At 38.3% G+C, this 17,430-nt stretch overlaps 1 protein-coding gene across 1 annotated transcript in view; it reads left to right on the forward strand.

The window, feature by feature from the left end:
- Positions 1–3,903: 3,903 nt before the first annotated feature.
- eng (endoglin) overlaps positions 3,904–17,430 on the forward strand; it is a 95,927-nt gene continuing 82,400 nt past the window's right edge. Inside the window, exons 1-2 of the mRNA XM_034192120.1 lie at positions 3,904–4,006; positions 7,388–7,544. Of these exons, the coding sequence (XP_034048011.1) occupies positions 7,487–7,544 (58 nt within the window). The 5' untranslated portion in view covers positions 3,904–4,006; positions 7,388–7,486. The remainder of the gene's footprint in view (positions 4,007–7,387; positions 7,545–17,430) is intronic.

The raw sequence follows: 17,430 nt of genomic DNA on the forward strand, positions 1-17,430 counted from the left end.
GTCTAAATCCCGCAGCTCGTCCTTAGCCACCAGATGCTCCTTTAGGACCAAAGACAGTCCATTTACAAAGGCGGCACGGAGTGCAACAGTATTCCAGCCGGACATCGCAGCCGCGATGCGGAAGTCGACTGCATACTCGGCTGCACTCCGATGCCCCTGTCTCATCGACAGTAGCACTGTTGAAGCTGTTTCGCCTCTTTTTGGGTGATCGAACACCAGTCTGAACTCCCTCACAAACTCAGTATATATCGATAGAAGCCGTGAATTCTGCTCCCAGAGCGCCGTAGCCCAGGAGCGTGCCTCACCTCAAAGCAAATTAATAACATAAGCCACCCGGCTAAAGTCCGACGCGTACATGACGGGACACTGTGCAAAGACGAGCGAACACTGCATTAAGAAGTCTGTGTATGTCTCTACACAACCTCCGTACGGTTCCGGGGGACTTATGTATGCTTCAGGGGACGGTGGGGGGGTTCGTTGAACGACCACTGGAATCTCTGTATTCAGCACCAGGACAGCAGGAGTAGGAGCTGCAGCCGCGCCCCGTGTGGGCGCTTCCACCTGTGCCGTGAGAGCCTCCATCCTGCGATTAAGTATTGCGCTCTGCTCGGTCACTAAGTCCAACCGGGCAGTGAAGGCGGTTAAGATTTGCTGCCACTCACCTAACACGCCTCCTGCTGGCGCCTGTGCACCCTGCTCTTCCATTGGTTGTTCAAACGTTGGTTGACGCCCCTCGGAGTCTATGACGTTGGCCGAGATATCCTGTTGTGAAGGTGTAGTAACACGGACCCACAACAGGGGGCGTAAATGAACGGACGATAGATGAGCCAAAAGACAACAATTTAATGTTGTGAATGTGCACAACGGAATACAGACAATAGCAGATTTAGAATCAAGTCAAATATACAAAGGTGACGTGTGGGCAGGCTCGAGGATAGAAGACGTCTGTCCAGAGAAGAGCCGGGTCCCACACGATTTCCACTGCCCACGGATCTGGAGCACACTGGAGCCGCCAAGTCCTGAGTTCCCAGGTGGCCACCGTCTCCAGCTGTCAGATCTGGTACTGCTGGCAGGAAGCAGAAACAGTTTAATGGTGGGTTTGTGCACACCCAGCAACAGTCCTTAGTTTCACACGGAGGGAAAACCTCCACCTCCAATCCAGAAACTCGGCACGTGCAGTATTAGTGAGTTTACTTATCGAAGTTTGGAGTGGGGAGCGAAGACGTCATCTCTCCACGAACCACAAACCCAGCCTCCAGCTGCAAGCACTCACAGAAATGACTGCAAATGATACAGAAGAAAACTGTATGAGCACAACTCAAAAAATGGCTGAGCAGTTTACCTGAGAGTTAGAACGATATCTCGGCAGGGAGGTGGAGTTGCTGCACGGCTTTTATGGAGATGGTGATGAGGTGGTGATGAGTGACAGCTGTCAGGTGGTGATGAGGGACAGCTGTCATTCCCGGCTGCTCCCGTGAGGCGGCTCCGCCCTCTCGTGCCTGAAGCCCGCACTTCAGGCAGGGCGCCCTCTGGTGGTGGGCCAGCAGTACTTCCTCTTCAGCAGCCCACACAACAGTATTCTCAATATGAAATTTTAATTACATGCTTTTAATGTTTTTAATTAATGCTTTTTATTTTAAATTTGGCTTTTTTTAACTTTGTATTGTGTTTTTTTAATCTTTAATTTATTTTATATTGTTTTCTGAATTGTTTTGGGTGAAGCGACTGTTGTGATTGGACGCTCTATAAGATGAATAAATTGAACTGAATTGAATTGAAATAAATTACTATTACAAATTCACTGTGTTTTTGTTCAAAAGAACTTTCTCAATAATAGGAGGCGACGAGAGGATAAATCATAAGCGGTATCGTATACAATTGTCAAAGCACCTCTATAATAAAAATAAATAAATACATAATGAATTAAATAAAGGGAAAAGAAAATATCAAACTGAACACACTTAGCAGCACACAAATACATATGTCTATGCTTAAGGTGTAGTGATTTACAGGAATCCAGTGAAGTTGAGGGCTTTTCTGCATTTATGTGTATGAAATTTACTGTACAATAAGTTTATAAATAACTCAGTATTATATTCATCATGTTCAAATGTGTAGTGACAGTTCTAGATTTGAAATTTACTTTCTGATTATGGTTACACACATGGTTCGCTCACGTTCCTTGAATCCAGAAAGTGAGCGAATAGATACAGTGGTAAAATAAGGACATTAGAACTAGTTAAACACTGCAACATTTGCATTTGTTTTCAGTAACTAAAACGTTTGGAAAGATAAAGATTTGTGAGATGATGCTGGATGATGTGTCAAACTGGATGGTAATAATTAAGCCCACTGTCAGTCTGCTTGTGTAAAGATGTTCCAAAAGGATTTTCCATCAGATTTTCAATATGTGAATTTGTTTTTAGCATTTTAAAATAAGGACTCATAAAAGTGTTCCACATCTTGAAAATTTTGTCTTGCCTTGTATAAGTATGTTTCTCAACTTGTAATTTTGTTTTCTAAATGTAAATTTGTTTTCAGTTTTGTTAACTTTTCTTCAGTGTAAATTATTCATTCATTCATTTTCAGCCACTCATCCCGGTCCGGGTCATGATGGCAGCAAAACAAGCAGCTCATCTCACATTAAGTGAAATGAAATGAAATTAAATGTAAATTTGTTTTTAATTTTGCAATTTTATTTTCTGAATGTAAATTTGTTTTTACTTTTGTAAATTTATTTTCTTACATGTAAGTTTGATGTGCATTTCCCAGTTCCCGTACTTTTCCTCTCTGAGCAATTTTCCTTTCTTTTACAAAATGCATTATATACATGTTAATTATTGCATTCAGCATTAATTTTGTCAATACCATGTATCATCACAGGGTGTTCTATTCTTGGCACTTCTTGAAAATGAAAATGGCTTTTCATTAAGTGAGATAAACCACTGGGGATACTTTCATTACGTGATTAAATGTTATGCTTGTTACAGGAAAGGATTTTACAGTCAGGAATCTTTCATAATTAAAGACTTTGTAAAAATCTGCCTTGCAAATCTTTTTTTTTTTTTTTGGAAAAGTTTTGTGTGCAACACAATGTCTAGGTAAAAGGGCCTATTGATTAAATTTAGATAACTTTATAGGTTATTTATTAATGCTAAAATTACAAACAAGAAATGAAGGAACTCAATTAGTTAAAAATACTGAGATAAAATATCAAATGCACGTTTTTTTCATCACAACAAAATTACAGTGCTTCAAAAAAACTTTATTGAACCACACCAAATACAAACAATAAATGTATAAAAAATGAGTAGATAAATAAAACTGAAACTATACAGGAAACATTGTAGAATTCTAATCGGGGCTACGTTAATTAAATATTTATTAATATGACAATGTTCATTCACTGTTTTGTCATTAAAAATAAAGTTGGTCATACACAGATTAAAATGATAAGATTAGTAATGAAAGTCAAAAGCTTATTACTGAATTCAAATTTAGGAATAATGTTTTAAAGTCAAATTATTATAGAATTTTCAGTCTTCCATGTCACTCCAAAACACAGATGAGGAGGGGAAAACAAGATTGTTTATGTCTCAGTGTTACAAAATCTGCATTTATCATCTGTTTTAGTCAAAAGCTCGGGAATGATTGTGTTACATGGGTAAATGTTATACAAAATTTTAAAATGAATTGAAACTGAATTTTAAAAAATCAATTAAAACTGTCTCACTGTGATTTCTGGAAGACTCCCTGTAAATCACGCAAAAAAAAAAAAAAAAAAAAAAAAAAAAAAAAAAAAAAAAAATCACAGCGCTGTCCAAGACAAATAACCTTAACGACGTCAGCATAATCAAGGAACGTGATTGGTCGGTGGGTGTGTACAAAAGTAAAGCAGTGACGCCCCCGCAGCTCACGAAGTTAGTGAAGACTTTTAAGTCGTTTGCCCGCTAATGTCAGACGGATTATAAAGCTGAAAACTGAACCAGGAATTCCCTCCTTAACAGTAAGTTTTTACCCCTTGACTTGTTTTCACTTTATTGATTTTTTTGTTGTGTTCACTTAATAGTTGAGTGACAGCGGGCGAGTCTTTCATCTCATTTCCTGAAATTATCAGCCTCCCTGCTAATATTTGTATTCGAATAACGGTATTGCTTTGATTGCGAAAATGCTTATTTTTTATTTTTAAACCTATATCGATTTATATCACCTCACTACTTCTTAATGTGTGTTATTCGAGCTGTTTGATGTATTTGGAAGAGATGTTTGGAAGAAATGTGCTAATCAGACGTGGAGCCAGAGAGTGGAGTTTGAGTTTTGGAGGTTCATAAACAGTTTACACAGGCTCTTCCTCTCTTCTCTATATGAAGCACATTACAAGAGCAGCCTCCCTCTTATCTGATCGAGGCATTGTGGTATTATTTAAAGAAAGTCATGCTTTCTTTAGTAGTGCTTCCTGACACAGTGAAACTGACCACCAGATAACCCTGAAGGTTCAGACCAGGGAGACCACAAAGTCCACTTAATCCCTCTCAGACATATTCAATATTTTGGAAAGCCAAATCAGTTTTCCCCCTCAACCCTTTATTTTATTTTATTTGTTTTCATGGAACACTTGTGTGCCAGTCCTTAGAAGTTGACTCATGTCCAATAATTATATATATATATATATATATATATATATATATATATATATATATATATATATATATATATATATATACCAAATTTATTACCATATATACACAAATTTATTTGCTTAAATTTAAATTTGCAAGCATTTAAAATTTTGTTTTAATGATGGATTTTATGGTTTTTACTGTTTTTTTGGGTTTTTTTTTTTTTTTTAATTGTCTTTCCACTTTGAATTATACAGTTTGATGCTCAGAAGTACTGTATGAATAACGTTGTTATTATTGATATTCTTTACTTTGGGTTGTTTATATAGTCTGTGGTTGTCCAACAAACAATGAACTGTTTTGAAAATGGATATGTCACTGTCATTAATATACACATGATAACAAATCTTATGTGAAACGGAGACATGATAATGATTGTTGTAGTATTTGTACTATTATAAGGGAGCGATAACACATGATTGTGATGATTAGTTGAACAATTATTGCACTATAAAAAAATTCTGGGAATATTTTTGTTTGAGGTTCGTGGAGGTGATTGCTCTACAACTCTGGTCATAATTATAAGTCCAGAATTTAAGGTATGTTCAGAAATAGATTCAAATGAAACAGTTTTCTATGCTTGATTTATTTTTTTAATAAAATGTATAAAGTTATTGAATCGTAATAACATATCGAAATACTTTTATATTTTGACATTTTAAACAAACAAACAATAAAATCCATGAAATTAAGGCTGGACACCTTTAAAGAATTTGCAGTAAACTGTAACTTAGAAGTCACTGAGTACATCATATTCCTATTACCAAAAGGAAGATGTGCAAATATTATGGAAAGAGGTAATGCCCTGAAAATTATAGGCAGGTTTGCGGCTAGAGGTTCCTTGGTTTGATTCCCCGTAACACAGAAAAATAAAATCACTAAGGTGACCTTGAGCAATGTCCTTAATCTTCAAGTTACTACTAGCGTGCAGCTCATGCCTTTGATGGCAACATGCTGACATCATTGTGTGTTCGTGTGAATGTGAAGCATTTTGAGCATCTGCATCAGATGGACTTCACTATATACAGTAGTATGTAAAGGTTTGGCCACCCCTGGTGATTTCCATGATTTTCCTTTATAAATGATTGGTTGTTTGGATCAGAAATTTCAGTTAAATATCATATAGTGGACAAACACAGTGATATTTGAGAAGTGAAATGAAGTTTATAGAATTTACAGAAAGTGTGCAATAATTCTTTAAACAAATTTAGGCAAGTGCATAAATTTGGGCACCCCAACAGAAAAAAAAAATACATCAGTATTTAGTAGATCCTCCTTTTGCAGAAATAACAGCCTCTAAACACTTCCTATAGCTTCCAGTAAGAGTCTGGATTCTGGTTGAAGGTATTTTGGACCATTCTTCTTTACAAAACATCTCAGGTTTATTGGTTTCCGAGCATGGACAGCCCGCTTAAAATCACACCACAGATTTTCAATAATATTCAGGTTTGGGGACTGAGATGGCCATTCCAGAATGTTGTACTTGTTCCACTGCATGAATGCCTTAGTAGATTTTGAGCAGTGTTTAGGGTCGTTGTCCTGTTGAAAGATCCAGCCCCGGCGCAACTTCAACTTTGTCACTGAATCATGAACATTGTTCTCAAGAATCTGCTGATGTTGACTGGAATCCATGTGACCCTCAACTTTAACAAGATTCCCAGTACCTCCCCTGGCCACACAGCCACACATGGTGGAACCACCTCCAAATTTTACTGTAGGTAGCAAGTGTTTTTCTTGGAATGCTGTGTTGTTTTGTCAGTCATGCATACCGCCCCTTGTTATGTCCAAATAACTCAATTTTAGTTTCATCAGTCCACAGCGCCTTGATTCCAAAATGAAGCTGGGTTGTCCAAATGTCCTTTAGCATACCTCAAGCGACTGTTTGTGGCTTGTACGTGGAAAAGGCTTCCTCTGCATTACAGCATCATACAACATCTCCTTTTTCAAAGTGTGCTGTATAGTTGAAAATCATGAAAATTATCAGGGGCCCCCAAACCTTTGTATACAACTGTAAATGCAGTCCCTTTATGGTATGGAATTTACAGTAAATCATTAGAATCAGGGGATGGAAACATGTCCAAGTTGCTGAATATGTGTTAGACTTCATTTACCTCAATTCTTGAGGAATAGAAATAATGTGGTACTGAATGGTAAATCTGGAGTAGGCAGTTTTCAAAAGTGAGTCACTTAGCAAAATAGAAACTAGTAAGGGAAGCCACCAAGACACACACAATGACTGAAAGAGTTGTAAGATTATCTGGTTGACAGTAGAAACTGGGGCATAGTGCAACTTTTGAAGGTTGTACCACAGCTTCATAGTGGAGTGGAACATGGAAACATTTTCATGAAAAAAAGGATCAAATATAACTCACCAATGCTGCTGTTTGACTAGTACAGTTTGACAGTAAACTGTAACGGAAATTTCACATCTTCTTTCATCTTCAAGAATATAAAAGCTGTAAAACTGGTGATGCAACAGACAAAAGTTGCACTCTGCCCAGTCTTTTTTCAAAAACATCTTGATTAATCTTACTACACATCTTTTCAGCTGTATTTCTTCATGCAACATAAATCTTTAATTTTTATTCCATATGTACTCTATGCAGTATTTGTTTTTACCTGGACTGGCAGTTCCTGATGTCCTTGACACTTCTTCTAATTGTTCCATGTTTTTTTTTTCCCTCCTTGACGTTTTGACCTTTTTGAAGGCTGGAATTGTCTTATCTGGTGCCACAGTCACACACTTCATACACATAATCTCCACTACGGCTGCTCAAACCGACACCAGAGCCTTCACTACAACAGAGATGGATCATCACACGTTGCTATTTGCAGTGCTTCTATGCATCACTGTTACAGCATCAGGTAAGTCCACAAGTTAATTTCAGTCACTACCTTTAGTAACCAACAGCAGCAATAATAATACCTTCATTCATAAAGCACTTTTATTCATATATTTCAAAGTACTTTACAATATTAAAAAGTAGTTAATTTTTTTTTTTTTTTTTTTTTGGAACAGCAAAAACGTAATGTAGATAGTGGAAAAGTCTAGATTATAATTTATCATTGGAATTGGGCTGTCTGTCAACAGGAAGATAATTCCTCAAAGTTTGAATATAATAAATAACAGCTCTACTGCTTGTCGACTTCTTAACCTTAGGGATGCACAGTAAGCCAGCACCCTAAGACCGCAGGGCGCATGGTCACACAATCACCCTTTTTTATGTTTTATACACTTGCGACAAAACTTTGAAATCTGCACTTCTGTGAACAGGTAGCCAGGGAAGGGAGCCCTACACTGTTGAAATATGATCAAATTTTTAATATCTTGTCAACTTTTTAGAAGCTATGTCTATATCTAATCTATGCATCAGTCACAAATATGTTCATCTAATTGCTAGTGTTTCAGAAGTGAAAAGGGCCATTTCTTCTCACTGACCTAACATGCTAGACGGAACAAAACCCACACCAATTTTAAGTCTTTCAGAATAACTGAGTGTTAAAAGATTATATCGTCTCTGTCAGACATGTCTCTCTCATGTCAGTCTTATCTGAGTTTTTTTTTTTCCACTGCAGGCAGACGAGCCTATAATTGTGCAATATGAGGCATATTACCTACAAAAACAAGCAAATATATATGTGTATCATCAACATAATGATTAAAGTTGATCCATGGCTATGCATAGCTTTGTATGTATGGCTATGTAAAATGCGAAGAGAGAAAAAGAGTGGACCAAGAGCCAACCCCTGAGGCACCCCATATTTTACAGTGGAAAATCCATAGTGTTATAGAAAACACAATGCATTCAACCTGACTGGTAAACCTCTACCATGAAACTACTTGATTGGAGGTGCTACAATAATTTTCAGATGTGTTCAACACTAAATCAGTGATCAACAGTATGAAATACATGCTTGAAGATTTAGTAGCCAAGTTTGTAATGTGTAACAGTAGGGTTTTTTTTTTTGATAAGTTCTTTTCATTCTGAAAAAAGATGAAAGAGGCTTGTTTGGTGTGACCTTTGGATGTGGGAATGCACCAACAGATGAAGAGCGTGGGTGCATTTCCTGACTTTGTGCAACAGCAGTCAAAGAAAACAGTTGTGAAAAATATGGTGACAAACATAAAAGAGCTAACTTTAAATCCATATGAACTCTAAATGGCTTTCAGAATAACCACACAATATTGAACCACTGAGGCACCTTGAGGACCATTTCTCTACTCTTCTACATTTTAGTGGTTCAAGGAAAATTCTGACAGTCCATGTGCTTTGAACGAACAAACAAACAAAAAAAAAAGGAAAGGGACAGGGAGGTGGGATGGTGCGGTGGGTGGGGGGTGGGTACAGCGCTTCATAGATTTTATGTCATCTTTCTGTCCTGGCCTCCTCTATCACTCCTCTGTGGGCTGCCTGTGGCTGCCCACATCAAATTCAATACTATAATCTCTACAAGGTGGCAAAGACCGGAGAGTCCCTCAGGCTAATCTTGCCCCTGCCACTAACCAATGTGCTTCTTTGCTGCTTTGGGGTGTTTGTGTCTTTCTTCCTCTCAGTAATTTGGCTTTTCCAATGGCCACATAGTTTTCAAATTGTGCCAGAATGCTTAAAAAGACAATGCTATATCTGCAGATAACAAAACATTTTACCAACGCTAATGATGTATGAATAGTATCAAACAACTGCTGACACACAGTACCTGTCATTTTAAGATACACATAAAAAAAACACAAACAACAAAAACTAGAGCCCACTCTATTGTTATAGACAACTATAAACCATAGATGTGCATAAGGACAAATGATTCCAGTATTTATTTATTTTAATTGATGATCACATGATATTGATATTGTAAGTGCAGTTTCTCCAAACCAGTTGATGTAATTCAGTGAAACATTACATGATGCTAGCACGCCATGTGAAGAATGAAAATGAAGGAAAATTACTCTGGCCTGTTGACTTAATGGAGAGATGGTTGGACTGTAGTTTTTAATTGATGCATTATGCTGTATGATCTTGACTTTGCAAGTAAAATGTGAGCAGATATTCACTTTCTCTGAGAAGATGAAGGTAATATGTAAATTCAGATGGGTTGGATTAGAGATTAGATAGAACTTTATTAATCCCTTGGGAAGACTGTATCAGGGAAATTGAGGTTCCAGCAGTATTGTATAGCAGCACACGGAATATCAAAAGTAAAAACAAAAAACAATTTGCAAAATCTAAATACAAAAATGCAAGAAATACTGCCCACTACTGTCTACTACTGTTCCTCTCCTTCCCGTCCTCTGTCTTCCTGTTACTCCTCCTCCCCCTGAGTGAGGAGTTGTACAGTCTGATGGCCCGAGGGACAAAGGAGTTTTTCAGTCTGTTCTTCCTGCACTTGGGAAGGAGCAGTCTGTGGCTGAAGAGGCTCCTCTGGTTGCTGATGACTGTGTGCAGAGGGTGACTGGCATTGTCCATAATGTCCACCAGTTTGTCCCGTGTTCTCTTCTCTGCCACAGTCACCAGAGAGCTTCTTGCCAACCACAGAGCCAACCTGCCTGATCAGTTTGTCCAGCCAGGATGTGTCCTTCTTGGATGTGCTGCCGCCCTAGCACACCACGGTGTAAAAGAGGACGCTTTCTACAATAGACTGATAGAACATCCACAGATTGACTTTTTTCTTTTGCCGTATGCTTTTGCTCTTTGTCTGTCTCCACAATGAAGTACCTCCTAATGACTGTTGAAGCATTTGAACAAAGGTGCCAACAGCATAGTACTGCCACCACCGTGCTTTACAGTTGAGGTGGTGTGCTTTGGCTCATGAGCAGCTCCTCCTCTTACCCATTCTCCTTCTCCTACCATCATGTCATCAAGGTGTTTTTCCAGGACAGCGGCTATGTTTTTAGAAGGCTTTTGATTTATTCTCATCGTTTTCAGGCTTGCCATCTATTTACATTTAGGACATGATTTACTAAGATCCCATAAAAGGAGTGCTAAATTGTGTGGGCACAAGATTGATTAAATTGGCTGAATGAACAATGTGCAGGTATAAATCCTTCAGGGTCCTAACAATATTTAGTAAAATATTAATTTCGTGTTCATTAATTTTCAATACTTGCTTATTCCAATTAGGGGAGGGGGAGGGCTGTAGCATATCCCAGCAGACATGGGGCAAGAGGCGGGGTGAGTGAGACTACTTGGTGAAAATAAAGAACTGCATACCCATACAGATCACAGGGAATGAGTTTGAGTCAGAGTTATGCATGCCTGTGCACTGGGTAAGTTGGCGCCAAGGTTTCAAATGAACTGAATTACAGATGCAATCAGCCATGAAATTGCTAGCCTTGATAAGACACATTGCATACGCAAACTTCACCTATTTGCATGTATAACACCCACAATTTTGGGCACTTGGGTGGACACACCCCAAATTGCATATTCATGAAGGCAAACATGTAAAATGGGCAATATGCAATTTGAAAGACTCAATCCTCAGTGTCACATGCAAATATTTAGTAAATCAGGCCCATAGTCATCTCTTGATTGCTGATGTCAACTTGCTTCAGGGGATTTTTGACCTGATGATTATGAAGGGGTTTTTCTGTCACACACCACAGTTGTTACCCATATTCTTCAAGGTCTTTTAATGACATTGAGCTCACCAGAGCATTATTTCTTTGTTGGAATATACCACATTTGTTTTATTTCCCATCCGTGATGGTGGCACACAAAGGCAAAAATTTTAATTGGTGTCATTATCTACATCTTATGGATGTAACTGTATTTGTGTGTATTTTTATTAGTGAATTGTATTGGTTTACCAACATGTAAAGGAACATTTATTGCCACAAGACTCCAGAAGAAACACGATGAAGCCTGTTATGGTTATGTAATGCAGAATTAATCAGCCTTCATTCATATTTTTAGAGGTGGAACAAATACTTGAATACAAAATTCTGTTTATTTATTTAAAATGTATTATTATTATAAGCCAATAAGCAGCATAACCCCATAAATAAACTGGCATGCACAGCAATCAAATAGAGCTGGCAAGGAACGTCAGAAAAGCAAGCCTGTTGACTAAGTTGGACATAAGTTTTGATAGATTGTTGTGTCAAGTGTTCATTCTGCTGTAAGTGTTGGAACAGAGGGTTCTGGTGGCAGGCATACACGGGCATCTTTTGACCAACTACGGTTAACACTGACTCCTGCAGTTTGCACCACAGGAGATGTTCTGCTCTTTGCTGTATGAATCTGAGAGGAGCTGTTTAGCTCAGTCTTAATTGCCTCAATGGCACACAACACCGTGTAACTTTTTTTTTCTTTCATTAAAGCTTTTATTTTTCTTGTTGATTCTGTCTTGTTTTTGAATTCCGCAGCTGCTCTGTAAAAAGGAGTGGTGATGCTGTTCAAACAGCAGGGTGCGGAGCGCTTCAGTCACACTAAATTTGGATGTCTGGTCATCTTCTGACTGATTCTTAAAGCACCGACTGTTTATGTTTAAGGTGTTATCATGTTAAAGTCCAGCATTGATATCATATATTGTCATTTTTCGTGACTTTGTCTCCTGAGCTTTTGACTTTGTGTCGGTGTTGAATGAATGGTGTGCAGGTGTAAATCATTCAGGGTGCTAAATAAAATGTGACTTTTTAAAAATTCTTTGCTGTGAAGAAACACAGTTGCCATACATCCATTATGATTCAACATGTTTATTTGACATCCTCTTGTAAGACACATTGGAAGCAGGGATGCTTTGCAACAGAAGTGTAGAAAAAGCAAAATCAAAACAAAACCATCTGGCAGGTTACAACAAATCCTGTGACATGCTTGACCACATGCAGACAATGGTATATTATATTTTGGTTTAGCATAGTTTCACTTGAAGTTGAAATTATTTTTGCATGCCTGAATCTCAGTCATCTTTTTAAATTTTTGCATGCACATTTGGTATTGGGTTTAAAGCCGTGTTCACACTGGACACCACAAATTCATCATTTGCTGCAGGAGCTGCGTCTGGATGACAGCCGTTTTCAGCAGTACTTCCGCCTCTCCAGGACCCAGTTTGAGGACCTTCTGTCCCATTTGCATGCGCACATGTGAACAAAGAGGGGGAGGAAAAAAAAAACTGCCGGCTGTTGCAGTTCCTCGCTCTCCCCTCCAACTCTGTTGTAATTGTGTTATAAACCAATCACCATTTGTTTTATATATATCTGTGTAGTTAATAAAATTATCTTCACAAACAGTTCGCTTGTGCGCGCACATGTGGACAAAACTGGCTGCTGCTGCAGTTCACCCTCCTCTCCAACTCTGTCATAATTGTGTTAAATAAATAAAGGACAAAAGGGACATAAGTCCTGCTCACAGGCTGATTGCCAGAGACAGGACATGTTCACATCAAGTATAAACTCCACGTCACTACATATCCAGTCCCTGATGAGTCATCACGACAAGATGAAAAAGTTCAGATTTTTCGACTTGGGGAAGAGGGCAACGCGGTATTGTGCCACAAATGCGTCCATCGCTCAAAATCGCTTTATTTGCGTCCATCGCGTCGCTTGTGTGGCTTGAACGTTTGTGGTGCTACAATGCATTCTTCCATAGGGATTACATGGCAACCTGTCGCCACCATCGCTCACGTGGTGTCCGGTGTGAACACGGCATTAGGGTGATATCACTCAAGGTTACCTTTTTGCTTGTTTTATATTTTCTCTTTTTTTACCTGCTTGAAAAACATTTAACAAATGCTGGAGCACTGCTTTTGTTAATAAAATGGTTGGAAATTGATGTGGAACTGATACGTTGGAGTGGATTCAGATAAAGCGGTGGTATTTATTAAAAAAAAAAAATTCCAAATGAAGTGTTTTTTTTTTTTTTGTAACTACGCAACATGGAACATTTTTGGTCATTGACAGACATGAATTCAGCTGTGTTGTCACTTTTGCAGGTATGCATCCCAGAAGGTTAGTTGCTTCTGTGTATCTCGGAAAACCTTGGAGTAGGGGTCACCAACCCTAATGCTGGTGATCACATTCCCTGCAAGATTTCTTGCTGTCCCTGCTCACTCTACTGCTGATTAATTAAGGGTAGTATTTCACTGGGCTGCAACTGTTGGCAAGTATTTGAAGACATAAATTTGCAACAACAGGTGACTTGCCAATAATTTTCACTTGGAATCATACTGAAATGTCACATTTGTGAAGAAAGTGTGCAGGATGGCTGTGGCCTGCTGTGATCCTGTTATGTGAAAAGAGGCTGAGGAAATACCCCAGATTGTAGCCTACAAAGGACTCGCTCATCCGCTTCCAGAAGCGCTGTTCCCTTCTGAGCATATAAAAGGAAGAGTGTTTCATCAACCCCTTAAAAGTTGCCTTACATGTTGCACACTTTCTGACTTGCAGAACAAAATGCAAAAGGGTTTGAGAGTCTATTTAGAGAGAAAATGTGATGGGCAAATTTTTTGAAGTGTTAAAAAAAAAAAAAAAAAATCAACCAACATGAGTGACGCCCTGCGACTCCCGCGAAGAAAATGCAGACCCCTGCGCATGTATTGTGAAATTTTAGGAACACCCTCGCATATGCCATTGGTCAACAATCGCAGCCCAGTGAGATACTACCCTAATTAAAGTGTGCTTGGCCAATCAAGACCTAGAAACACCAAACTTGATAAATCAGCTGTGGTTGCAGCAGGGACACATGGAACAGTTACAGGGCAGGCAGTGGTGGGCACAGCTAACCGAAAAGTTAGTTCCAATAAGCAGTAATCCACTAACTGAAAAGTTAGCTTTTATAATGCTAAACCTCTTAAAAACTTTTAGTATTGACTCAACCAATAAAAAAAAAAAAAAAAATTTGCAACCCTTACCGCTACCTTTTAGTTTTGACTTGGGCGTGGCCCTGTCCATCGGCTACTGATAAACTAGTAAAATCTACACCTCATCCGTCACGTTGAGCTTCCCCAACGAAAACAAAAAAAACCCCCACACACTGTCTTTATATAAAAATACAGCAATGTGTCTTTTCACTTTAAAAAAGTAAAGATTTGCATGCACATGCTGTCTTTAAAGCGGACACACTGTCGATTTACACTACGGGAGCTTCTTGACAGAACAGATTGCTGCGGACACACAACAGACAGGAACTAATGTATAATTTTTAGCGTTTACAAACGTTTTTGACCGTTAAAGTTTACTCACTTTACCAAAAAAAAAATAAATAAAATGTTAGCAGAACTAAATTTAGTGGAATCTATTTTGTCCATTGATGGTTTTCAAAGCTAATCCGCTAATGAAAAAGTTAGCTTCGCTAATTCGCGGTTAGCGGATTAGCAGAGCTGTGCCTACCACCAAGGGCAGGTGGGAACATGGTTGATGACCCCTACTCAAAAACAAAAATAAAAATTGCAGCAGTAACTAAAAAAAAACTTGTTTTTGGTAAATGTGACAAACCTAACCTTAAAAATTTCTATAACCAAATTTGCAGTTAAGAAGTTTGAAAACTATTACTTCAAAAAAGTAATTTTTAATTCATTGTTGTACTGGCACCTTTGACAGTGTTGCTACTTGATCACTATCAAATGACTATGCCTTGCAAACCAATGTGCCCCAAGTTAAATCTATATGTAAATAGAGCTTGGATATATTGTCAGGTCATATTTTATCACTGCATATTTACTCGTACACACATCTTTATCAAACTAAATGAGGGGGAAAAACTATGTGGCTAGCTTGTTTATTTATCCAAACTGTAATTCAGTAGTCCTTCTGTCTCATCATTTCATAGAGAGCCTCAGGCAAACTATCCAATAGAACTTTTAATCTTTCTCTGAAATTTCACAAACGCTTGTTGTTAAATTGTGCTTTTCTCAGCTCAGGATTGCTTCAGGAACCGGTTCCAGCCTATTTCAGGCCTGAAAACGAACACTCATGTTTCCACAGCACACCTCTGTTATTAAAATTCCCCGTATGTCGGCGTCACTCAGGCTTTGCTCGTTCTTCACTAATCTGTGGACAGGCTTCTACCAGGCTCCAATAAGACCAACAGCATCACTCCGGTCTTAGTTTCACTACACTGGTTCCCGTGAGGTTAATTGTGTTCCACATTTTGATGTTTGTTCTGAAGGCTGTCCATGTTCCAGCCCATGGTTTTATCTTCTAAATCCTTTAAGTCATCTCACTGGGGATGTTTGTCTGTACAGAGATCAAACTTGTTTTTTTTTGTTTTTTTTAAGGCAGGCAGCAGTTTTCTAATAGTGGATCGCAAATAGTTGAATTTCTCTCTTCCTTTGCTGTGTGGTGTCCTTTCTTCTTACAAATGAATGAGACTGAAGTCAAAGTGGTTCTTTCTTGCTTTAAAGTGAGGTTGGTTTTGTTTTTAATTTTTTCTTTTTTTTTTCACAGCTTCTATTGCTGCAACCAATATGTACTACTTTTTAGCAGTACAAACAAGAATGGACTATGAAAATACGTACTTGGTTAGGCCCACATCACTTGCAGTTTTTCCCATCTCCAGCGGATGGTGCTATAGTTACTAAAACACTTCAGACGTGAGTAGGAGCTTTAGACGGAGTGCTCGTTTATTGTGTTATGCACACCTCACGTAAAGCACTTATACTTAAAATATCCAAATAGGTTTAAAGAAACAGTGGGTAGGATTTAATGTCATCTCGTGGTAAGGATGCAGGTTGCGTTATGCACACCTCACGTAAAGCACTTATACTTAAAATATCCAAATAGGTTTAAAGAAACAGTGGGTAGGATTTAATGTCATCTCGTGGTAAGGATGCAGGTTGCGTTATTCCATTGCCATTCAATATATTCCTTCCTTTCAGGTTCCTGCTTTGACGACAGGGATTTATGCTCCCTTGCCTTCTATTGTGATAAAAAGATATGTAATTTTCTACTTAAGAATAAAGATGAGGGTTCTCAAAGTTGTTAGCCTGCACTAACAACCAGTAGCCAGTATACAGGGGAGTAGCTACTGATTCCTTTTCTTTTTTTCTTCAGTCTGCTGCAAACTGCACGAGTATGTCAAATTTACATTACTGTATAAACATGGTGGTGCACCATGGTGGCGTCCATGAGGGAACCCACTCCCCATGTAGATATAAAGGTCTCATTCTAAACTTATGAAAACTCATCGACTCGTTGCATGTAATCGGTGGCGGGCACAGCTGACCGAAAAGTTAGATCGGATAACCATTAAACCGCTAACTGAAAAGTTAACTCTTGTAACGCTAAACTGCTAAAAAATGTAGCGGAAGTTACTGCTAACTTTTAGTATTGACTCTGTACACTGTTGGTTACTGATAAGCCAGTTTTTAGTTTAAGTGCCGCAGAGGCTACTGGGTAAATTCAAAGGTGATCACAAAAACAAAATGAACACATGAAAAATAAATAAGTAAAAAATTAAAACCCCAAACACTGTAAATCACAGTATTACAAGTCACAGTTTAGATGGCAGTAGTCTATGCATTTTGACCAATCTACTGGATGGCAGTGTGAATAGCGCCTGCCCAAATATCACATGGCCATTGAGCTGAATCACACTACAGAATTTTCAGTTTTGCAAATGAATTTTTTTTTTAACAAATAAAAAAATTACATGTTTTACAAATACACACATGGCTGGTTTTCCCATAATGCCTTTTGACATCTGTGTGTGTTAATGTTAAAACCTTCAGAATTAGTGCATTATTTGAAAATTTAAAAAAGTGTTGTATTTCACTTTGTAAAAATGACAGCGTTAACATTAATATCAATAAACCGTCT

This window comes from Thalassophryne amazonica, chromosome 17, assembly GCF_902500255.1.
Source record: "Thalassophryne amazonica chromosome 17, fThaAma1.1, whole genome shotgun sequence".
In the NCBI taxonomy this organism is placed as follows: Eukaryota; Metazoa; Chordata; class Actinopteri; order Batrachoidiformes; family Batrachoididae; genus Thalassophryne; species Thalassophryne amazonica.